We start from the raw sequence: 21,075 nt of genomic DNA, 5'->3' as shown, positions 1-21,075 counted from the left end.
TTTCACTATGCAAAATTTTTCGTTGTTTTTGTTTGTACACGTACTTGTATCCTGTTGATAAGAACCATGTAAAACCATATGTTTATTCTTTGTTATCCATTTTTCCTCGACAGATATTTTTTTATCTGGTGAACACTGTAGGTATGTGTGAAACCATCTTATCTCAGGCTGTAAATAATGATCTGGTTAGGTGAAAGCGAAAGGTATATTTAAATTGAAGAGTATTATCAAACTGATACATGTAGCTCCTGGACTCAGTATATCTAAGCGTGATAACCAGAACTCCCTCTCTCTCTCTCTCTCTCTCTCTCTCTCTCTCTCTCTCTCTCTCTCTCTCATATTGCTTTCACATTTTGATGAATAAAATACTTGATTTATCACGTTAACGTTTGTACAAACTCTGTATCAATGCAGATGCATGTAGCTATATCTTTCAAATAGGTTTTGTTTAATCAAACATTAACTGATTATTTACAATTATATTATATTCGCGTACTTTACGAATGCAGGTTTTGTTAAAAAGATTTAATAACGTTTTTATTGACATGTAAGAGTTTTTCTCGTTGATTTTTGTAAGGCATTATGAATTTTTAAAAATGACATTTATGGTACATTTTTTTTTTAACTTTTAAATAAGCATCCATTCATATCGATTTGATCATTATTTCTCTTTAAATCAATTATTTTTTCTATCTTCCAATAATTGATTATCGTGTCAAAAATCTGTCAATGCATACTAATAAAACGTGATACAATATGTTATTTTCTACCAGCTTAATTTAACTCATTATATTTTCATAGATACCTTAAAAGTTCGATAACTCGTAAACCCGAAAATTTTAAAATCAATTTGGTGTATTATAAAGCATTATGTGCATGCATCACATTCCTTCACATTTAATTTCACTCTAACTTTATATCTCTATTAATAGTTTTCTTTTTCAGACAACAATATTATGTCACTAGTTTTGCGTGATTGTCAAAGTATTGCACAATATGCTTTGCAACATAACATTATTAGTGACAAAACTTTACAAAGTATTATGTATTATGCAGAATTCCATCTTTTTTTACATTGATACCGCAGCTCTGAAGGAGATGGGGTACTCTGGTTTACACTTGGGTGTTTGTCTGTCTGTCCTTCTGTCTGTCCGTAACAATAATTCTGTCGCATTTTTCTTGGCAACTATTCATTGTAGGTGTATAAAACTTTTACACACTGTTTGATAAGGCATGCTTTATGGCGGTATCGAACATCAACTTCTTGCTAAATATGGACTTTGTTCACTTTAATCCTTAATTTTTCGAACAAATTTTCCTCAAAGATTTCTTAGCAGCTATTCGTTGATATATTTAACATTTTAACATGCTACATGGTGTAATTTGTTTTGTTGATGTTTGATTAGATATATTGCATTTCTTTCCAAGGCCTTGTAAAGGTTGTTGGCCATATTCTGGTTTTTTTCCCTTCAGTGGTCACTGTCCATTTCTATTTTTAGCCCAAATCTTTAGTCTTAAAACCTCCCAGTGACCTATTATGTAATTGTAAAAAACATCCATGGTGTAATTCTCCCAAATTAAATTTAACAGCAAATCAAATTAAACGATATGGTCACGTATTTTGATGCAGTCAGTATCTGACCAGTGAGAGTAGTGTCATTCTGTCTTCATCTATGAGAGTGTTAGCACGAATAATGTTTTGATACACCCACCTCCATTCCCGTGTCACCATTCAATATTTTAAAGATGCAAATATATATACAAAATATTGTTATTCTGTATATTTAATTTTTGAGGTGCCATCTTTTTGCTGGTTTTGTATATATTGTATATAATTTTGAACAAAATATTGTTTTTCTGGAATTTAAAGGGATCAGCATATTGATAAGTTATTTAACATTTTGTGTGAACAGTTTTGGGGTCTGATCCCTTATTATTTTGTTTATATTTTTCTTTACTTTCGTCATTTTCAATAAAGGACATATTCCGTCAAGCACAAGTGTTGAGTTCATTTATCAGACAGCAAAAACAGAGCTGCAGTGAGGTTGTACAGCATGAGAAAACAGAAATTAAATTCCATTGGCATTTAATTTCATTATATAGTAACTTCTTTGTATTCATTAATACTTTGGTTAAAAATTCGCAATGGATTTATTTTTGTTGATTTATTTTGCCAATGAAAGTAACGACATTAAATCCTCAACGAATATTTCTGTTTCTACAGTATTTATATTTCATCCGTTAATTCGTTACTCCTACATGTAACACGTTTTTAAAAAGATTATCGAAGTATATCAAAACCGAGTTTCGTGGTGTGATTATATAAAGCGTTTGATGATGGATTTAAATATGCAGCATAAAAGTAATGTCTGAATAAATGCGTGCATTAAAAATAGAATATAATATTGTAAAATAAATGCATTTTGATTTTATATTTAAACAATAAAACTTGTTTATATGTGCTTCATGAGTATGCAGGTAGCTATCATTGTAGACATTTATAAAATCTGCGTTCTTTTTTTAAGCATGTACTCTTTGAATTAGACAATTAGACAATAGCCAATTAAAAATAAATTGAAGTACGTACATTATTATCATTTTCAAAAACAACGTTACACAGAGTGAACAGCCAATTTTCAACATAAACTAATATTGCAATATTGTATCTACATCTACTTTTATATTTGAGGCACGTCGTTGCAAGTCTTTGGAGTACGTGCGCTCAGTTTGGCGTTAGTTTCAATTGATTAAGTAACAATTTAACCAAATAAGCAGTAAAAGTATAAAAATGACATGAAACATCATTAAATAAAACATTTTAACGCTAAACAGTACATCAATAGAAGTTTTTGCAAATTAGATGAATTCGTTTATTATAACGTCAATGGATAGGACATGCTTTGTATTGCAACGATTCATGTCCCGTCATGTATGTATGAATTTACCTCAATTTCCATTAGAAATAGAGGTTACATACAAAGTGGAGGTAGATGTAAATATAACTTAATGAAATTGTATATATTCATTTTCCTTGAAATATATATATTCATTTTCCTTAAAGTTTTAATCATTTCAATTTTAACATTACCTGTTTAGTAATCTGTATATAGTAGTTTGATTTATTTCTCTCAGGGGTTTCAGGTGTGTTGCATATATTATGAACATGTATTTGATCTTTGACATTAGCTTTGTTATTTTCATTTTATTTATCCAATATCAATTTAGGAACAAATTTTATGTAAAGTGGTCAAATGTCAAAATATTTAAAAGTTATTGATAATTCAATGAGATTAATGCTAAGTTTTTTGTGTTACTTTGGTTTGCAGTGGTTTATTTAAATAACTTATAAAAAATCAAAGGTAACAACTATTATTTTTCAACAATTAAACTCACGCGCAAGTTAGTATATTTGTTGTTATACATGTAATTAACTTGTAAAAATCTGTATACGGTTATGCTATTTTTCAATGACTTTTTTTGAAAAAATAATACAACAATAAATCTTTAGCAATGAAGTTAAATGCTGAAAATAAAAGATATCAGAATGCGACGTTGTTTAAAAAGGCATACAATGTTAATTTCTTATTTGACACTTTTACTTTAGTGATGCACTGGCATTGTCACTGTTTTTGTGTTTAAGGGCAAGTGCTAAACCGATGCATTGCATTTAAAAAAAATATATGAGATGTATGTTGCGGTAAGAATGTGAATACATGGAAAATTAATTTCCAAAAGTTCGTAAGATTAATTGAACTAAATGAATATTTCATACATACGTATTTATGGAACAAAGTTATGTGCACATTTTTTTTAACCTATTGTAAAAATTATAAAATTATAATATATTATCTTTTATAATATAAAAAAAATGTTTATCCGTATAATGTATGGAATATGATTTTACCAATTTAGAATCTATAATAGTCATGGATGCGTGCGTAGTGTTCCCACAAACAGCTGCACTGTAGTTCTTGAGAAGAATATTTTCAAACTCCAGTCTGGGGCCAAAGTATTTGTCAGGGTTCACAGCTTCCAATATTTATAAATCTTCATAATTTAATGATGCTTGAATAATAACTAAAAACTGTAGCATTGTAGTTCTTGATAAAAAGATTTTTAAACAATATCCTTATTTACTACTATGTGAAACTTTGATCTCCTTCCAGGGCCCCAGTGTTGGTCCGATGTTACAACTTTAACGATCAAAAATCGACAATAGCCAAGGATGAATGAATATTAATACACAAAACTGTTTCGTTGTACTTCATGAGAAAGTTTTAACATGTTTTCTACATATATTAAACTTTGAACCCCGCCTAGAACCAAAGTTTTGGATCAGAGGTCATGAACATTTTAATTTAGAATCTTTACTATTGATAAAAGTTTTTGTGCAAATTTTGTGCATTTCTGGTGCAGTGATTCTTGAGAAGAAAATATTTAAAGAAACACGCCCCCTACTTACTGTTTCGCAATTATTTCCCCTTTAGAAAGGGTTAAGTCCATCATTTTAACAATTTAGAACCATCTTCCCATAAGGATGCCTTGTATTAAGTTTGTTAAAAATTTACTTAGTGGTTTAAGAGAAGTGAATGTGAAAAGTTTACAGACGGACAGACATACGGACGAATTACGGACAACGGGTGATCAGAAAAGCTCATTTAAACCTTCGGTTCAGGTGAGCTAAACACTGAATCAAATTCCAAAACAACCAATTAAAGTATCACTATGATTTATTTCTTGGATCAGAATTATTACAAGTTAAGAAATGTATCTATTAATATATAAAGGCGCGTAAAAATTAAAACTTTCATCTGCAGTATGCACAGTCTGAAATAAATCAATATATATGTATACTATATAGCAATTGTGTTAATATATATATAAGACGCATAACAGTTGTTAATGAGATGATCTATTTATAAATTCGTTTATGATTTTTTTTTTACACAGGCATTTTTAGCAACCCTTACCATAGGTAAAATTGAATGATTATTTTCCACCTCCACCTTGTGGTCGCACTGTTTTTCCACCTCCTGTCATATTTTTTTGGCCTTGTTGTGGGGCATGAAGGCTAAAATTAAGAGTAGTTTGATTTTCAAAATTGTAATAGAATCCAAACAACTTTTTGATTGAAATGCAGAATGTTGAAAAAGAGATTATTTGTATAATGTTTCCTTGTTAGCTAGTAAGTCACCCAAAAAATCACCGTAACTTTTTTTTCAAAATTGCTCTTAATATCGTTAAAAAGACGCTGGGGTATCACTTGCCGCCTGAATTAAACTCTTACATTTATGGATGCACGAATAAGAATTCTAACATTGGAATATTGTCATGAAATGAAACATACTGTTGTTGCCCGCCTCCATGATGTTGCCCGCCTCCATGCTGTTGTCCACCTCCACCTTGTGGTCGCACTGTCTTTCCATCCCCTGTCATATTTTTTTGGCCTTGTTTTGGGGCGCTAAGGCTAAAAATTCATAATGTTTTTTTTAAATATTTTAATATTCTTAATCTCTTTATCTTGATCTCCATAAGTTTTTGTATGAACTTATGAAACATCGTAACATTTCTTTTTAATTCTATATTGGCAACTCAAATCCGCTAAATAAAATGTTTTAGTGATTTGGTTTCACGACAAATATTTTAAGCATAATGATTTGCTGTTTCAATTCTTTTAAGTGTGTTCTCTAAAACAAAACAAAAAAATGTCAAGAAGACATTAGACTACTTCTCTTACTGTTTAAAACAAACACTTGTACTGAAAGAAAGATAAACATATTAGATTTGCTGCATTGTTTTTTTTCAATAAGATGTTGACGTTACATACTGTTGCTGCGACATTCTTTTCCTGATTTCTTGACTGATTAGAAAACTGGAGGTGACCTGTAGTATCTAAGAAATGGCTTATTTATACCAAAAAATGCTTGCAAACATCCTGTCATATGGTTTCCGTTGTCAAAAATATTTCAGGATTCTCTTCCCCATCCCGGTATATTTAATGATCTATACTTTAACACAAATGAATAGTGCTAGAGACGAGATAGCAAAAGGTATTTAAATACTTTTATTAATGTCTTTGATCCATTTATGAAAGTTGAACAATTGAAAAGGGACTCTTTAATGTTCTTATAAAAATTATATTTGTATTAAGTCTAACCTGTAGCTATTTGTTTTTTGTTAAAATGTTTTTTGGAATTTCTGTCATGATTTATAAAAGTATAGACTATCAAATATTTTAAAACAAACTTAATGCATTTATAAACATATTTTGTATTTACAAGAGTTGTCGCAAAATTGCGTTGACAAGTGGCGTTATTTAGTTAAACGAAGATAAGGGAAGATGAAATTCGTGCGACAAAGGGTTCAAATAATTTTCATTAAAGCTATGGTTTCACATCAGATGTTGTATAAAATAAGGTATGTAAAATAAAAGCATACTAAATAATAATTTCGATACGAAGCACAATTCCAAGAAAGAATAGTTTAATTAACTTAAAGAAATGAAAACTACAACGGGAAGTTCTTTTCAAATAAAATAATAAAAAAGCATGGATGTTAATTCGTTAATTATTCTAACATTTTCCCAATACATATTTTGGCAATGAAGGAATAATTTGAAAAGATTTAAAGATTTTTTTGTGACAAATTGAAGTGTGAACAAGTGGTAAAATGGCGACATCAGCGTTTGAAGCGGCGTACCAGTAAGTAAAAACAATTGTAAAGACCTTACTTGAACAAATCCTTAGCCGATGCCAAAGTAAGTAGAATTGCTTTTTAATGCATTTTGCGAATACGTAGGGAAGCGACATAAAAAATAACTGGACAAGTATGATGACAATAGGTAAAGGAAAAGGAAAACCCGATCAATAGAAATGGACTTAGACAACATGTACATATAATACAAGTCAACAGATCCTTGTACTAAGGGAATATTTAAGAAATAAAGAATGGGTTTTTTGTGAATGTTGCAGAATAATTTCCGAGGTCGAGAAATGTTTTGAAATATAAAAGCCAAGGCGTTAGCCGTTTCAAACTACATTTCGAGAACGAGGAGGTTATCCTGCAACATTCACGATAACAAGAACTTTATTTCTATTCTACTAACGGCTCAGTATTTCTACAGATCTTTTCTCCTATAGGGAGACGATCTAGGTCATTCTGACGGATGTTCCGTGTAACCCCAACGGTTTTGTAAGTATTGTTTACATTTGTATCGATCAAAGAAATCACATGCAGACGACAGAATTTTTCTTTGGATTTTTAATACTCTTCACTTAATTATAAGATATCTTTGAATTATATTCATAATTTTTTAAGGGCAATTTAATACGATTTAAACTACTACACATTATATTTTATGTAAAAACAGGCAGTAATGTCCGCAGCATGTCTTTGATCTCGGCAATAACTGTAGTAAAATTAAAAACAAAACTTGAAATGCATCACGAATGTGCAGTCAGGGTACATGTTTAAGGAAAATGTTATTTCTTTTAAGACATTATCGGATATAAAACGTTCATAAACGATTTTGAAGGTAAAACAACAACGTAAAGACTTGAAATGTTCGATGTCGCACATTGCGCCACCTGGCAAAGGCCATTTTTTTTCTCAATTCTTTAAAGTAGAGTTTTGATTTTTTAGGCATTGTTTGACAAACTGTCATCAAACAAAAACAGGTTATAAAGTAAAATACTGATCTTAAAAAACATTAAAAGTTTAACGTATAGTTTTAACAAATCGAGTTTTGTCGTCCTTGACTTATTATTTTTTAGCAATTATAACATTATTATAACTTTTCATCGAGTTTATTGCTTTAGTTCATGAATCTATAGTTATATTGTAACCTTTTTGTTGTAGATACTTAGACACATAATTAAAATGAGCTCAAATGAACTTCAACACAACCAGTTTACTCGACCAAAAAGAAATGACATATAAGCACAGTAGGATATACATTTTTACGTATATGTGCAATAAGATTCGTAGGTTTACTTCTTATAAGGTATAAATCAATCTTTTAGATTGCACATTGTATGTGTGTGTACAATACATACATAACTTCCCCGTAAAATGAGAACACTGCCCGTTTTACTCACGCTCAGCGAGATGTTTTGCATTGTAAAATCATACGGTAAGATAAAAATCATTTACTGACTAACTGGCTTCTTTGTTAAACAACTTCAAGTCTTTCCGACGGGCTATCAAACTTCGTATCACGCATATGACAATATTAAAAAGTTGTTGAAAATAAAATTAAGCATAACTGACATGATACTGAATTGCAGAACTAGTTCATTTACAATGTATCTGTTATCTGTACCATTATTTAACTTTTTTGGATATAACTTACAATATATGAAAACTTTGTTTAAAGGGTTTACTGGAATTCAAGATTGGTAAGCTGTCTTATGATACCATTCATAGTAGGCAAAGTTATTTTCTGAAATCCAAATGACATGACAAGTAGTTCGTTTGCGTAAATCGAATTTTGAAAGAATATAATCATCACAACACTTATGGTGATTATTATTTACGTTCAAGTGACAAAGGGTAGTAGTTCGTGTCTAATTTCCCTAAACAACACACATTAACAAATGTTAACAATATCAAGTGTAAACAACAGGAAGAAAACTTACTCAATAAAATACGAAAGGTTGAAGGGACTTAGACACGATTTAAGCTGAATATTGTTCAAAATTTATTTTTTTCCTTTTAAATGTCCTATGGAGTCAAAATAGATGTTTTCAACGCTTTGTCAAATTTTGAAAGTCCTATATTGAGTTGCAAGAGTGTTGCAGATGTTATAAATCTTTGTTTTGTAAACAGAACTTGAATCCTTTTATTTTTTACATTATGTGTTGTTTTTAACTATGGTTGCTTTCTGTTGTCGATGAAATTATTCATGAACACATGATATCAATTCATCTTGATTGTCACACGTTAATTTGCCGAAGAAATGGTAAATTCTTCACTTAACATGATTTGTAAATCAATATATAGGACTCTAGCTTTGTTTACATTTCAACGACTTTTTTCCACCATAATTGCTTGTATCTTGATTCTAACATTCAAATTTTAATGAATCATACAAAATACACAAGTAAACCATTTTATACAAACATCAAATGTAAAATTTTCGTCTCAAATCGTTTTAGGTCCCTTTAAACAGTGAAACAAAGTCCCTAATTAAATAAAATAATTGCGTGATACTGCAAGAGAGTTTGAACGGAATAATATTTATAAGGTATATATGCAAAGGACCTGTTCGTTCAAAGGAAATTGGTTAGCATGTTTTTAAACTAGCATTAAGGTAGTTATTCATACGTAACAAAACAACGTCTGACGTAATCCATGCGTCATTACATTTGTTAGTGTCCGGTCTGATTCGGATGCATCTTTACATGTAGAACACAGAAATTAAACTGAAATAAAAATCTGACGTCAAACAAATCTATTGAAAAGCATCACAACTACAAGCAATTATTGTAATAGACGGAATAAAAGGGAAGATAAATACACGAAGGGACTAATTTGACCGATTCATTTCTATTTTATTCGCTTAGCAACGAACATAAATATATTATCCCCAAATATCGTTTTGAAAATTAAAGTTTTACGTTGGCAAAAAGTTATTTTATTTTTAGAACAGTCTTTAAAACCAGTAAAAATAGTTGAATAGTGGCTTTGTCTTAAAAGCGCGTCATTTACTCTATTGGTACTGCTGGATCGATCGTACATGATGACTACAAATTCTTCTTGTTCATTGATTATATGTTCTGTCACACTGAACATGCAGAAAAAGAGTTCTGTCACACTGAACATGCAGAAAAAGAAAAGCAAAGACAAAGGAGTAGGAACGAGATTTCGTTGTCAATAGTTTATTATTGATAGCCTGTCCTCTTGGTTGGTATGGTCCACACTGCGATAACAAATGCGACCAAAACTGCAACAGCTGTAACAGATTTAACGGAACCTGTGAGTTTTGATGCAAGCCTGGATGGAAAGGAAGAACCTGCAAAAATGGTACAAAAAGGATTATCTAAATGTATTTGCATATACTTTAATTTAAAAGTGAAAAAAGATAAACGTTCCGATTAAAAAAAAAAAGATTGGATGTATTAAGGAATGTTAATCGCTTCATAATCAAATGATTGATCTTTTAAGCTACACGTTAAAATACCAAAGAAAGTCATAAAGTCTGTATAAAATCGTCAAATTTGGATGTTTGAGAATAGATTCATTATTATCAAGCAGAGGTACGGTATATTTTTTTTTGTTACAATGAAAAAGGCTTTGGTACGAAGGCATTACACTATGCAGTGTAATTTTCTTGAATTATTTACTATATGTGCATTGTTTACATAGTATGCCAATTTTACGTAAAACAAAATTACACTTTCTCAATTTTAAGATTTTTTTTTATCGCACACATCTGTTCGATTGAGTAATAAAAACACATAGATAGGGTAAGGTAAATATAATTTATATAAAAAAAAGAATATCAGCTTTTGGGTATTGTAATAGGGAGTATATTTTGCATTTACAACGTTCATACAAATAAACAGATTATAACAATATCAAATTTGTTTAACCTGCCTGCTTTTTTCTTTAGAAAATCATTATCGAGATTATCAATTCATTCCACGTTGAACAGGCTAAACACAATGATATAAACTTTTTTTATTACAATAATGTTAAATAATCTTAACCATGCATTAAATAAATATTGGATAAAGCAAATTTAGTTTCAATTGTAACAAAATGAATTTTTCCTGTTTACAACTCTAACGTTGTTTCATGTATCTAACGTATCTAATTAAAGGAAGGAAGAGTAGCTCATTTTAAAAAAAAAATGTCTGTGCTTATTTGTCAATAATTGAACCCCCCTAAAAAAGCAATCCCCCACCCCCCTACCCCCCACCCCCCCCCCCCCCCATGAATATGTGTGATAAGATCTTTAAAAACTGTACTTCACAAACGACAAATATAAATCATTCAGGTCATTCTCGGTACACTGAGCTTAATTTACTCTCCTACTCTGCTATGCTTTTACATAGTAAAATCATACATAATATATCATTGATTGACTGGAATGTTTGTTAGACAGATTAATTAATTTAGACCTGCTTCTAAATATTTTCTTTATATTGCAGAGTGGTTTAACACCAAGTGATGAATGATACAGTTTTAAACAAATACATTTTTATCTACACTACTATATTAAAATAATAGACTCGATTTTGATGGGCTTTAATACCGAGAAATTGGAAGAGTACTAGACAAAGTACTGTCTTTTGTTTTATTTACTTTAAACAGTATTGGTACTTGATCTATGAATATTACCATTTTTTTTCCAAACAAGCTTCTTGACTATAATGAGAGAGAGAAAAAAGAAAAAGTGATTTGAGTAAATGATAAGTGATGCCGATGAAGAAATCATCATTTGTTGTACACATTACGCTGAAAAATTTCTACGCCTAATAAAGCTTCTACGTAGATTGCTATAAGAATGTTTTAGAGTTTATTTCCTTCAAAAGCAAATAAAGGAATATGTACAATGTGAAGTGTGGGCAGCAGGAAGAAACTGATTCAAATGAGGACAAATTACAGCATTCAATAAGTTCCTTATCTAATATTAATGGTTTATAGATGCATAAAAATGCGGAAAAGTTTATTCGCTATTGATAAGATATCAGATTTACTGACAGAACTATATGCGGTAGACCAATACAAAGGTGATTAATTAGTATGTTTTTATTTCAAACCTGATTTAAATAAAAGCTTTCGTGAATGGTCACATTATAGGAACAATGGGAAGATGCAAGTATATTCATGTATATTCATCTAAGATATAGGACGTATTTTGATAAAAATAATATGATTTGATACTTAACGTGCTTTATTTATTATGCATTTGCTTGTTAATGATTAGTCCTATGCATATAATAAAGAAGGGCAAGAAATAGTGTATGCAAAGGGACTATTAAGGTGGAACAGTTGTGAACTTCGATACCAAATTTACTGACCATGTAGGTTTTTCAGGTCATTCACAGTACACTGAGCTTAATTCACTCTTAATTCGTTGAAGAATTTTCATCGCAATTTTATGGATGTCAACTCAACAATGGCCTCAAAAAATGAAATGAGCAGAGCGCAGTGTATCATTAAAATGTATACTATTTGTGACAGTATTTGAAATTTTCCACCCCAAGTCTTTGCGAAAGAAAAAGAACAGACATCAAACATGTAATAGGAGAGTTCATAAAGCTTTAAATCCTTTCAATTCGATATTTTTTTATTGTTTGTCCTATGATATTTATGCAGCACATTGTCTACAAGTATTCGATATCTATAAACACGTAAACACTTCAACGATATTTATTAAATTCAAATGAAAAATTCCGACGATTTCTCATATTAAATGCCCCCTTTTTCTCACAGGATGAAGCTCAGCCATTCAGTCAACTGAATGGTAACTGAATGGTCTGGAAAGGTGACTGAATGGCACAGCTATGCCATTCAGTCACCTTTCAGTTACCTTTTAATCACCTTTCAATTGACTGAATGGCAGAGATTCATCCAGCTGTGTCTCTTATCAGAATATAGAAAGCAGCTAATAAAATAATTTACAAAGATTTTGCATTATATACAACACGAAATTAGCCGAGTGATAACGTTGAAAATTGAGCTAGATGTTCTAAGATATTTCTAAATGGATACAGAATGTCAGATTTTCGTTATTATTCTTTAATAAAAATATCTTTACTTTCTTCTGAAATTTAAAAGTTAAAAGAAATGACGTTACTGAAAAAATATAGGATGTTTACCTTTGTGTCAATTCTAATTATTTGATAGGTATGTCAAAAAACAAATGTTTAAATACCTTAAGTTAAAAAAAATCTCTTTTCTTTTTCTGAAACGATTTTGGACAAGTTTAAGATTGTAAGACTGACACTATCCATAAAGGTAAACTTATTTTGTGCTGTGTTTAGTTTTTTTTCGAAAATCAAAGTACATGTGTAAACTGGCTTAAGGTCAAGATCTAGTAAATGATTCCAGAGTGTCTTTTTCGTGCTAGAACCATTATGACGTCATAATTGATTTGATGGATTTTCCCGTATTTTACGGCTTTAAGGGAATTATGTAGAAAATAAAACAATATTTTGACATTCTAAATTTAATAACGAGAAAAGTAGTCCTAGTTCCTATATTCAATTTGACATCATTTTAAAGACGAGGACAAGAGCCCCGATACACTTTATGAAACAAAGATAGTGTTATGAAGCATCATTAAGAGAATTTATATCTTGAATTTCATAAATTTGTAGGCAATTATCATTAGCTAGATCTTGACCTTAAATTGAAACATACGTTCAGAATATAAGGTCTGAAATCATGGTAACGGAATAAGCATATATCTTTTCAAACTATTTTATAATCAATAATTAATTTGAAATATTTGCGTAAACGTATAGTTCACTTGTGGTTTCAGACCATAATAATTTTCATAAATCATTCTTAATTCATAAAATTTAGAACAGATCTAGAAACGACTTAGAAAATTGATGATGTTTGAAGCCATTTTATTCCAGAAATAATCGAAATTATTATAAAAACAAATACATTTACATATGTAAATAAAACTTAGAACATGCATAAACTTTTATGCATATTCAAAGAAAAAAAATTGCATTGATGAAACCAGCATGGGAGCATCATTTATATATTAATTAACCAGAGTGGGGAGCCGACCAGGCAATGGATGGTATGCAGATTTGCCCACTCATGGAAGGCAGGGTACGGTGTAAGGTGACAGAGGAACGGTGAAATTGCGTATTGATTTGGGGAAACACCCAGTATACATCACATCTTTATTCGGTACAGGACAGCTGATGTCCCCTGGGGTATTGAGGTATGAAAAAGCCGTAAGGTCAACCACTTTAATTTCTTACGATTTAAGAGATTGTAATATATACCGGTGTTGTAAAGCAACTCACGCACACACCCTCCCCCCCAGCCATGCCCCCCCCCCCCCCAACAAAAAAATGGCTATATAGCAGTTATTCCCCCAAAAAAAGATGACTCTAAAGTGGGATTTACAGTCAAATCATTTTCTGAATAAATATTATGATTAATAACAAAATTACATGTATTTTTTTTTGAACATTTTTATTCCTAAAGTACTTTTCCTAGCAATTTTTATTTTATCCGTTGTTTTCAACTTTTAGTTTTGACATTGCGCCGCATGTCGAACTAATGATTTATCATTCTTTCATTTAAGCAGAGACATAAATAACATATTATTTATGTCTCTGACTTCAGCATTGAAAACACATTGTATTTTATTTAAACATTTTCATTCGTAGAGACGGTAAAATGTTTTCTTGTTTTCAAATACGGTCGGGCATGATCAATGCCCGAAGGGCAATATGATAGATTTGATAATCCCGCACCGTATTTGATCCCCTCATGATATTTCAAGAATGATTCGCTATTACTTATATCTATATACATCCAAATACAGCAATTGTATGATTAAATATTTATATTCATTGATGCAATGCATTGCACTTTACATTTCAAAATTGATTCGCAGTGTTATCACAGACAAATACACTGGAAGTTGGAAATATTTTTGGATTTTGGATCCATTTTCAGGGCTAGTTCAATCGGCAGGTGAGTTGTTACTCAATCCTTAGCGGATTCCGACTTCCATGGCCACCGTCCTGCTGTCTATATCAACCAACACCTTTTATGGTAGCTCATGAGCGTCGTGTCTTAAGCACCTAAACCGAGCGTTTGGTTCATCCCACAGCGCCAGTTCTGCTTACCAAATGTGGCCCACTAGGCACTCTCATGCGACCGCCCGACTTCACTCAAGCAAGTCAGACTTCTTACCTATTGAAAGTTTGAAATTAGGTTGAGGTCGTTTCGTCCCCAAGGCCTCCTTATCATTCGCTTTACCGGATAATGTTGAGCAAACATGAGTGCCAGCTATCCTGAGGGAAACATCAGAGGGAACCAGCTACTAGATGGTTCGATGAGTCTTTCGCCCTTATGCTCAAGTTTGACAATCGATTTGCACGTCAGAACCGCTGAAGGTAGACAATATAACGAGGACACTGAGAACGTAAGCTCCGGTAAAATTTCTAATATTATCTACACTGGCAACAATTGTGCTTATGAAGAAATTGGATACGTTACTAAAAATCCAGATTATGATGAACTAAACTAATCATTGGTATTCAAATATGATATTAAAGTTTTTTCGCGGTCTAAAAATCTGCTTGTGAAAGTAATGATGTATTTGCAATTTATGTTTGATTATTTTAATTTTTATTTTTATTATCAATACAGTAAAACTCGGTGATAGCAAAGCTCGAGGGACCAATGGATTTACTTCGTTTTATCCGTATTTCCTGATATCCGTATAACGAAATTCATAATAATAACGAATTCAAAATGTTTGTTTAAATACATATTTTTTTTAAACCAGACTACACTTTTGCTACTTGACGCTTAGAATGAACGTGCATCCTTTTAATACTTTTGATAATCGGATTGTGAATGGAAAAATTTAAGAAAAAATAAATTAAATCAAATTGTTATGATCAATGGTAGTGCACAATTTTTTAACATGTAAGGAAATTCGTGATAAAAGTGTTATTTCATGACCCTTGCCCAAATAAATATGCTTTTCATGTTTCTAGCTAATACCAATATAAAAACAACAGACAATTATGATTCAGATATGTACCCTGATGTATATACAAAACTAAATAGACTTTTGTTTGTTTGGCGTAGTTGTCATGGCCGTTTAATCAAATGTGCATAAATTAGATAAGTACATGAATATCAGATAGATATCAGTCAGATATATAGTTCATGTACATCAGATAGATTTCATACATGTACATTGAACTCGACATGCGCCGTTCAAACAATATGGCAGCATATATCAAATATATATATATATATATATATATATATATATATATATATATATATATATATATGTAATATACAATATTAGAAATACTCTCTTGACCCGAGGAGCCTGGAAAAAACAGTGCCCCACGGAGACAGTATTCTAATCAAAATTATGCCAAATGGATCACGGACACTGTCACGTGAACCATCCGCCGATACCAGGCGGCAATTTTGACAACAATGACACCTGTAGATATGATACATAAGAATGTCTATACTTGGACATTCTAGATTCAGATATATGTATATGATATATAATAAGATAGATAAGTAAACGGACCATGACTTGCCAGAGATATATCAGCTAGTATATTTTAAGGATTGGTGCGAGAGGAAGATGTCACAAACTGCACAATAGCATTTTTCAGGGAATTTATGTATATATTGTTACCCAGATCCGACAAATGCACACCATCTAATCTAAATAATCTCTTTTGAGTTATCTTGATATCTGGATATTTGATAGATGCACCATTAAGCTTTTTCAAAACAAATGTTGCAATGGCACTATTTATTCTACGCCTAGAGTTTTCACCTTCAATGGTTGATAAAGACTGCCTCCAATTACTTCTAGGTAATATATGTGACCATACAATGAGAGTGTTTGGCAAGAGGTCTGCTTTTTGAGATAAAGTTAGTTTCATGAATTTTTGAATACCTTTTAGGGTATTTTGAGGGTCCCCAATATTATTACCACCGCAGTGAATTATCAAAATAGTTGGTTGTTTATTAGCTATTAACATACTTGACACACTTGTATACAAGTACTCCCAAACCATTCCCCTTCTACCATTCCAATTAATGGTAAAGTGGTTTAATCCAAGGTTTAACTGATTTGTGGTCTCTGCATATTTCTGTGCCCAATGAATAATAGATGAGCCAATGATCCAAACTGAATCTTAAATTTATGTATGATTTAACAGCATAAAACTAAAAATACTATTAATATTGTCTTATGAAGGATTTGAAAGCCGAGGAACTCGATCTACCCATGTGCTTGATTTGTATTTCAGAAACCCCTTTTAAGTACAGGTAAGTTGCACAACCAGTCCTAAATGAGTGTGACTTGAATGAATTTGTAGGTACCTCTAGGAATTTTAAGGATTTATACAGCATGGATGAAAATTGATATTGAGTCAATGGTTTAGTATTGCAGTGGGCAAATAGATATGTTGCTTGAATGCATTGCCTATGACTTTGAAATTTTTGAAAAATTTGAAACATCAAAACAGAATCTGGTGTTTTGGGTATTCTAATGGATGAACCGTTACCAAATTGATCTGTTTTTGAGCAACCCACAAAAACTATAAACTCATCCTCCAACATTTGAACATGATTTCTTTCCAATGCCACTTGCTCACTTACTCTCAATAAAGCAAAAAATGCAATGAGAAATGCTGACTGAAATAAATGTGCTTCATATGAAGAAATAGTTAAATGTGGAGTGATACTGGTAATTTGTGTTAATAAAGACAATGTAATTGGATGTCTAATGTCCTGAGTTCTGCATGACCTTTTAAATCCTGCTAACAACTTTTTGACCAAATAGGATTCCGTAGCATTCTGCCAACCATGTAAATTTACAACAAGACTCAAACCAGCCATATAAGATTTTGCTGTTGAAAATGCAAATCCAGATTCCTTCACATAAGCTATAAACATTACTATATGATCTATAGGTGGTGGCCACAAATGCTCAAAGGAAGCTTGAACTCTGAAATTAAAAAAATGATTGGATGCCTTGTTTATAAACTTTACTTGAGTTTTCAGATATACTGGCTTCTAACAGTTGATCTATAGTTGATGAATAATCTCCCAAAATGGAGCAGGAATTTGACACGGAAAATTGTCTGCTGTAGGAGCCAACTGTCGGAATCTTGACCACTGAAAGCGAGAAATAGCATCTGCTATATTGTTATTTTTTCATGTATAGCTCTAACCTGGATATTATAACTAAGGGTATACAATACCAACGCTCGAATTAAAACCATGACCCTGTTATTTTTTGAAGACTTTTGATTAATAATATGAACTAATGAGAGATTGTCAATATGTAACAATAACTTTTTTGCATTAAGTTGTTCTGCCCAAATAAAAACTCCCAAAACAATAGGCACAAGTTCAAGAAAAGTAATATCTTTTGTTGTCTCATAAAACCAATGTGAAGGCCAAGCCAAATAACACCACTGACTGCCAAATATAACCCCACACCCTTTTGAACCTGAGCTATCTGTATAAAATTTGAGTGTCTCATCATCTTGCCATGTCAAAGATGGAAAAGGGGTTAAGCCATTAAACTTTGTAAGAAATTCTACCCACATTTCTAAATCCAATCTGATTTCTTTTGAAATTCTTATGAAATGGCAAGATTTTTTACCTCCTGCTAAAGCGGCATATACACGACGACAAAATGCTCTTCCTGAGGGCAAAGCTTTAACCACAAATGCAAGTGACCCTGCTAATGACTGTAATTTTTTTAACGGTGACCTTTTTACAACTTCAAGCATCATTAATTTTTTCCAAAAGTTAAGTAACTTTATTTTTTGGAATGAAAATAGTTCTTGAAACTGTGTCAATGCCTAATCCTAAGGAACAAATAGATGTACATGGACCTTCTGCTTTTTCTGGAGCTAATGGGATCCCTAAAATTTCAGATAACGTTATCATATGAGCCATTAACATCTCACAATCAGCTGTGTTTGCTCTACCTATAAATAAAAAAAAAATCATCTAAATAATGAATGATCCCCCTTGAATTTGACCTTTGCTGCAGTTCCCAGTGAAGGAAGGAAGAGAACATCTCAAATAATGAACATGAAATTGAGCAACCCATTGGCAAGCATTTGTCCACATAATATGAATTTAAAAACTTGAAACCTAGCAAGCAGAAATCTTCAGGACAGACTGGCAACAATCGAAAAGCACTTGAAATGTCCATTTTGGCCATTAATGCACCCTCCCCCATCTCCTGAATCAGTGACAAGGCTTGATCAAATGTAGAGTACGACACTGAACAATATTGCTGATCAATGTGATTATTGATACTATTACCCACTGGGTGTGATAAATTAGAAATCATACGCCACCCCCCTTGCTTTTTGGGGAGGATACCAATAGGATTACACCGCAAATTTGAAATAGGTGGACAGGGAAAGGGGCCTAAAATTCTACCCAATTTTATTTATTTATTTATTTTTTCATGTAGCTCAACAGCATGTTCCTCTGCAGATATCATGTTTTTAAATTCAACCTTTTTTCTAATGCCTGCATATTGAAGTGAAAACCCATTTTTAAACCCATTTGATAGAACTTTTGCTATTTCTTTGTTTGGGTAATTTATCAGTAAAGAATCAAAGTTATATGTATTGATTGGAGTGCTGCCAATATCCCATAATTTATGTAACAAGTTACATGTAGGTTTGCCGTCCTGTGGTTTGTTGTCGATTCCTGAAAAATTTGTTGTTGGAATTAAAATTTTCCGAACGAGCAGGTGCATTTTTGGGAATTTGATTAGATTGATTATTTTTGAAGCACTTAATGGAGGGATGATATGCATTACATGTGATGCACTGATGCAAATACTTGCAATATTGTTTCTGACAAACACCTTCATAATTGTAGGCATAACATTTCAAATACCTACGAGTTGACTGATTTGACAAGTGGGTTTTATTAACTGTTTGCATGTAAAACAACCATAGTTCAGCATCAATAGATCCCCAGTTTAAAGAGGAGTCTACAGACTTCTTTAAGCGAAATTGCACATCATAATCCAACCAACCTGAATTGTTACTACATGTAGCAGCCCCCCTTTTAATTGTTGACATATACCTCAAGAGTGAAATGGCTTGTAGTGGATGTTTTTCTAAGTATATAGAAGCATATATATGAAAAATGCATCCATCCATTGCGAGAAGTTTGTAATTTTTGTTTCTTTATTTTTTGGTTTGACCTGAAAAACACCCCCCTCGAAAACAATTTGATTTTGCATTTCTGTGCAAGGCTCTTGAATCAACAATTTGTTTAAATGAACAATTTCGCCATTCCAAATTTTATCTTTGAGAGCTTGGGATACATGGGATCCCAGTATAGAAGTAACACTGTTAAATGGGTTTGGCGTGTCAATATTATTTTCCAAATAATTTTCTGTACCTTGATTCATGGGAACATGTGACGACAACGCACTTGGTGCGTCAGGGGTGGGGTTAACTATGGGCGGCATGTTGTGAGGAATCATCCCGCTCCGTGACATTCCCTGGCCTGCTTCAGTTGACGCCTGTGTCGCTGGTGTCGTCGGAGCCGCAGGTGTTGGAGGAGTCGCTTGTGTCGGAGGAACGGGCTGTCTCACTTGACCTCCTCGACGATTTCCGCGACGACCTCGTGCCAATACACTACTCGAGGCAACTGTATTTGTTCCATTTGGCACGGATGCGTATGGGCTTCTCGCCTTAGATGCCCTTTGGTTCCTTACCCTCAGCATGATATTGTAATAATATGCCGGTATAAAGTAATAAAACTCGCCGATTAAAACGATAAAACTTGACTATTTCTCTAGTTGATTTTTTTGTGACCGACTCAGGGAACAGTTGAATATAAAAGGAAGAGCTTAACGCGCACGCTCCAAGACCAGGAAGTGTAGAGTTATTGCCCTTGAATTAACATTACTAGAGTTATAGTTCTTGCCCCAAACAATATGCTTAACTGCATGAAATAACAGGGTTTATCCATATTTGATAAACCTAATTATATATCGTCATTATTTACCTTTAGGAAACACAGAATCAGTTCGATATATCCGTAAATTCGATGTCTCCGAATTTGTTATAAGAGTAACAATTTGCAAAGATTTTTTAAGAATTTTACCGGGGACTCATAAAAACTTTGCGTTATCCTATATTCGCTATATCCGTGTTCGCCCGCTTAAAAATGAGTTTAACTGTATTATTTAAACACATTTACATGCATATGATCTACATGTAACTATAAGCATAAATATATCAAATCAAGTAAGAATGTAAATAGTGTTTGGTTTGTTTTTCAACTGAGTGTTTCTTGACATGTGTGGAAACTAGTAGTCGACGATAA

General features: G+C 32.1%; 1 protein-coding gene and 1 long non-coding RNA gene across 3 annotated transcripts; both read right to left on the bottom strand.

Annotated features, from left to right (window-relative positions):
- Positions 1-4,712: 4,712 nt before the first annotated feature.
- LOC128171622 (uncharacterized) lies at positions 4,713-5,866 on the bottom strand. The gene is made up of 4 exons (XR_008242107.1): positions 5,828-5,866; positions 5,348-5,467; positions 4,971-5,071; positions 4,713-4,827 (listed from the first exon to the last, which is right to left on the bottom strand). It is a non-coding gene; the product is annotated as an uncharacterized LOC128171622 (long non-coding RNA).
- Positions 5,867-16,272: 10,406 nt separating this feature from the next.
- Positions 16,273-20,719, bottom strand: LOC128171593 (uncharacterized). Of its 2 annotated transcripts, XM_052837389.1 has the most exons (3): positions 20,143-20,719; positions 17,749-17,874; positions 16,273-16,888 (listed from the first exon to the last, which is right to left on the bottom strand). In XM_052837389.1, exons 1-3 carry the CDS (start codon positions 20,468-20,470, stop codon positions 16,305-16,307), a joined length of 1,038 nt encoding a protein of 345 aa, XP_052693349.1. In that variant the 5' UTR covers positions 20,471-20,719; the 3' UTR covers positions 16,273-16,304. The 2 variants fall into 2 exon arrangements, with proteins under 2 accessions (XP_052693349.1, XP_052693347.1); XM_052837387.1 differs by lacking the exon at positions 17,749-17,874.
- Between the last annotated feature and the right edge of the window lie 356 nt (positions 20,720-21,075).

Source organism: Crassostrea angulata, chromosome 2 (genome assembly GCF_025612915.1).
Source record: "Crassostrea angulata isolate pt1a10 chromosome 2, ASM2561291v2, whole genome shotgun sequence".
Lineage (NCBI taxonomy): Eukaryota > Metazoa > Mollusca > Bivalvia > Ostreida > Ostreidae > Magallana > Magallana angulata.
The sequence above is the reverse complement of the archived record's forward strand: the minus strand, read 5'-3'. Positions and strand labels throughout refer to the sequence as shown.

Coding starts and splice junctions, on each gene's coding strand:
- LOC128171593 (XM_052837389.1), bottom strand. CDS start 20,470: ATGCTGAGGGTAAGGAACCAAAGGGCATCTAAGGCGAGAAGCCCATAC. Junction 17,875..20,142: donor ACATGTTCCCATGAATCAAG/GTACAGAAAATT, acceptor TCTCGCTTTCAG/TGGTCAAGATTCCGACAGTT. Junction 16,889..17,748: donor CAGTATATCTGAAAACTCAA/GTAAAGTTTATA, acceptor CATAAATTTAAG/ATTCAGTTTGGATCATTGGC.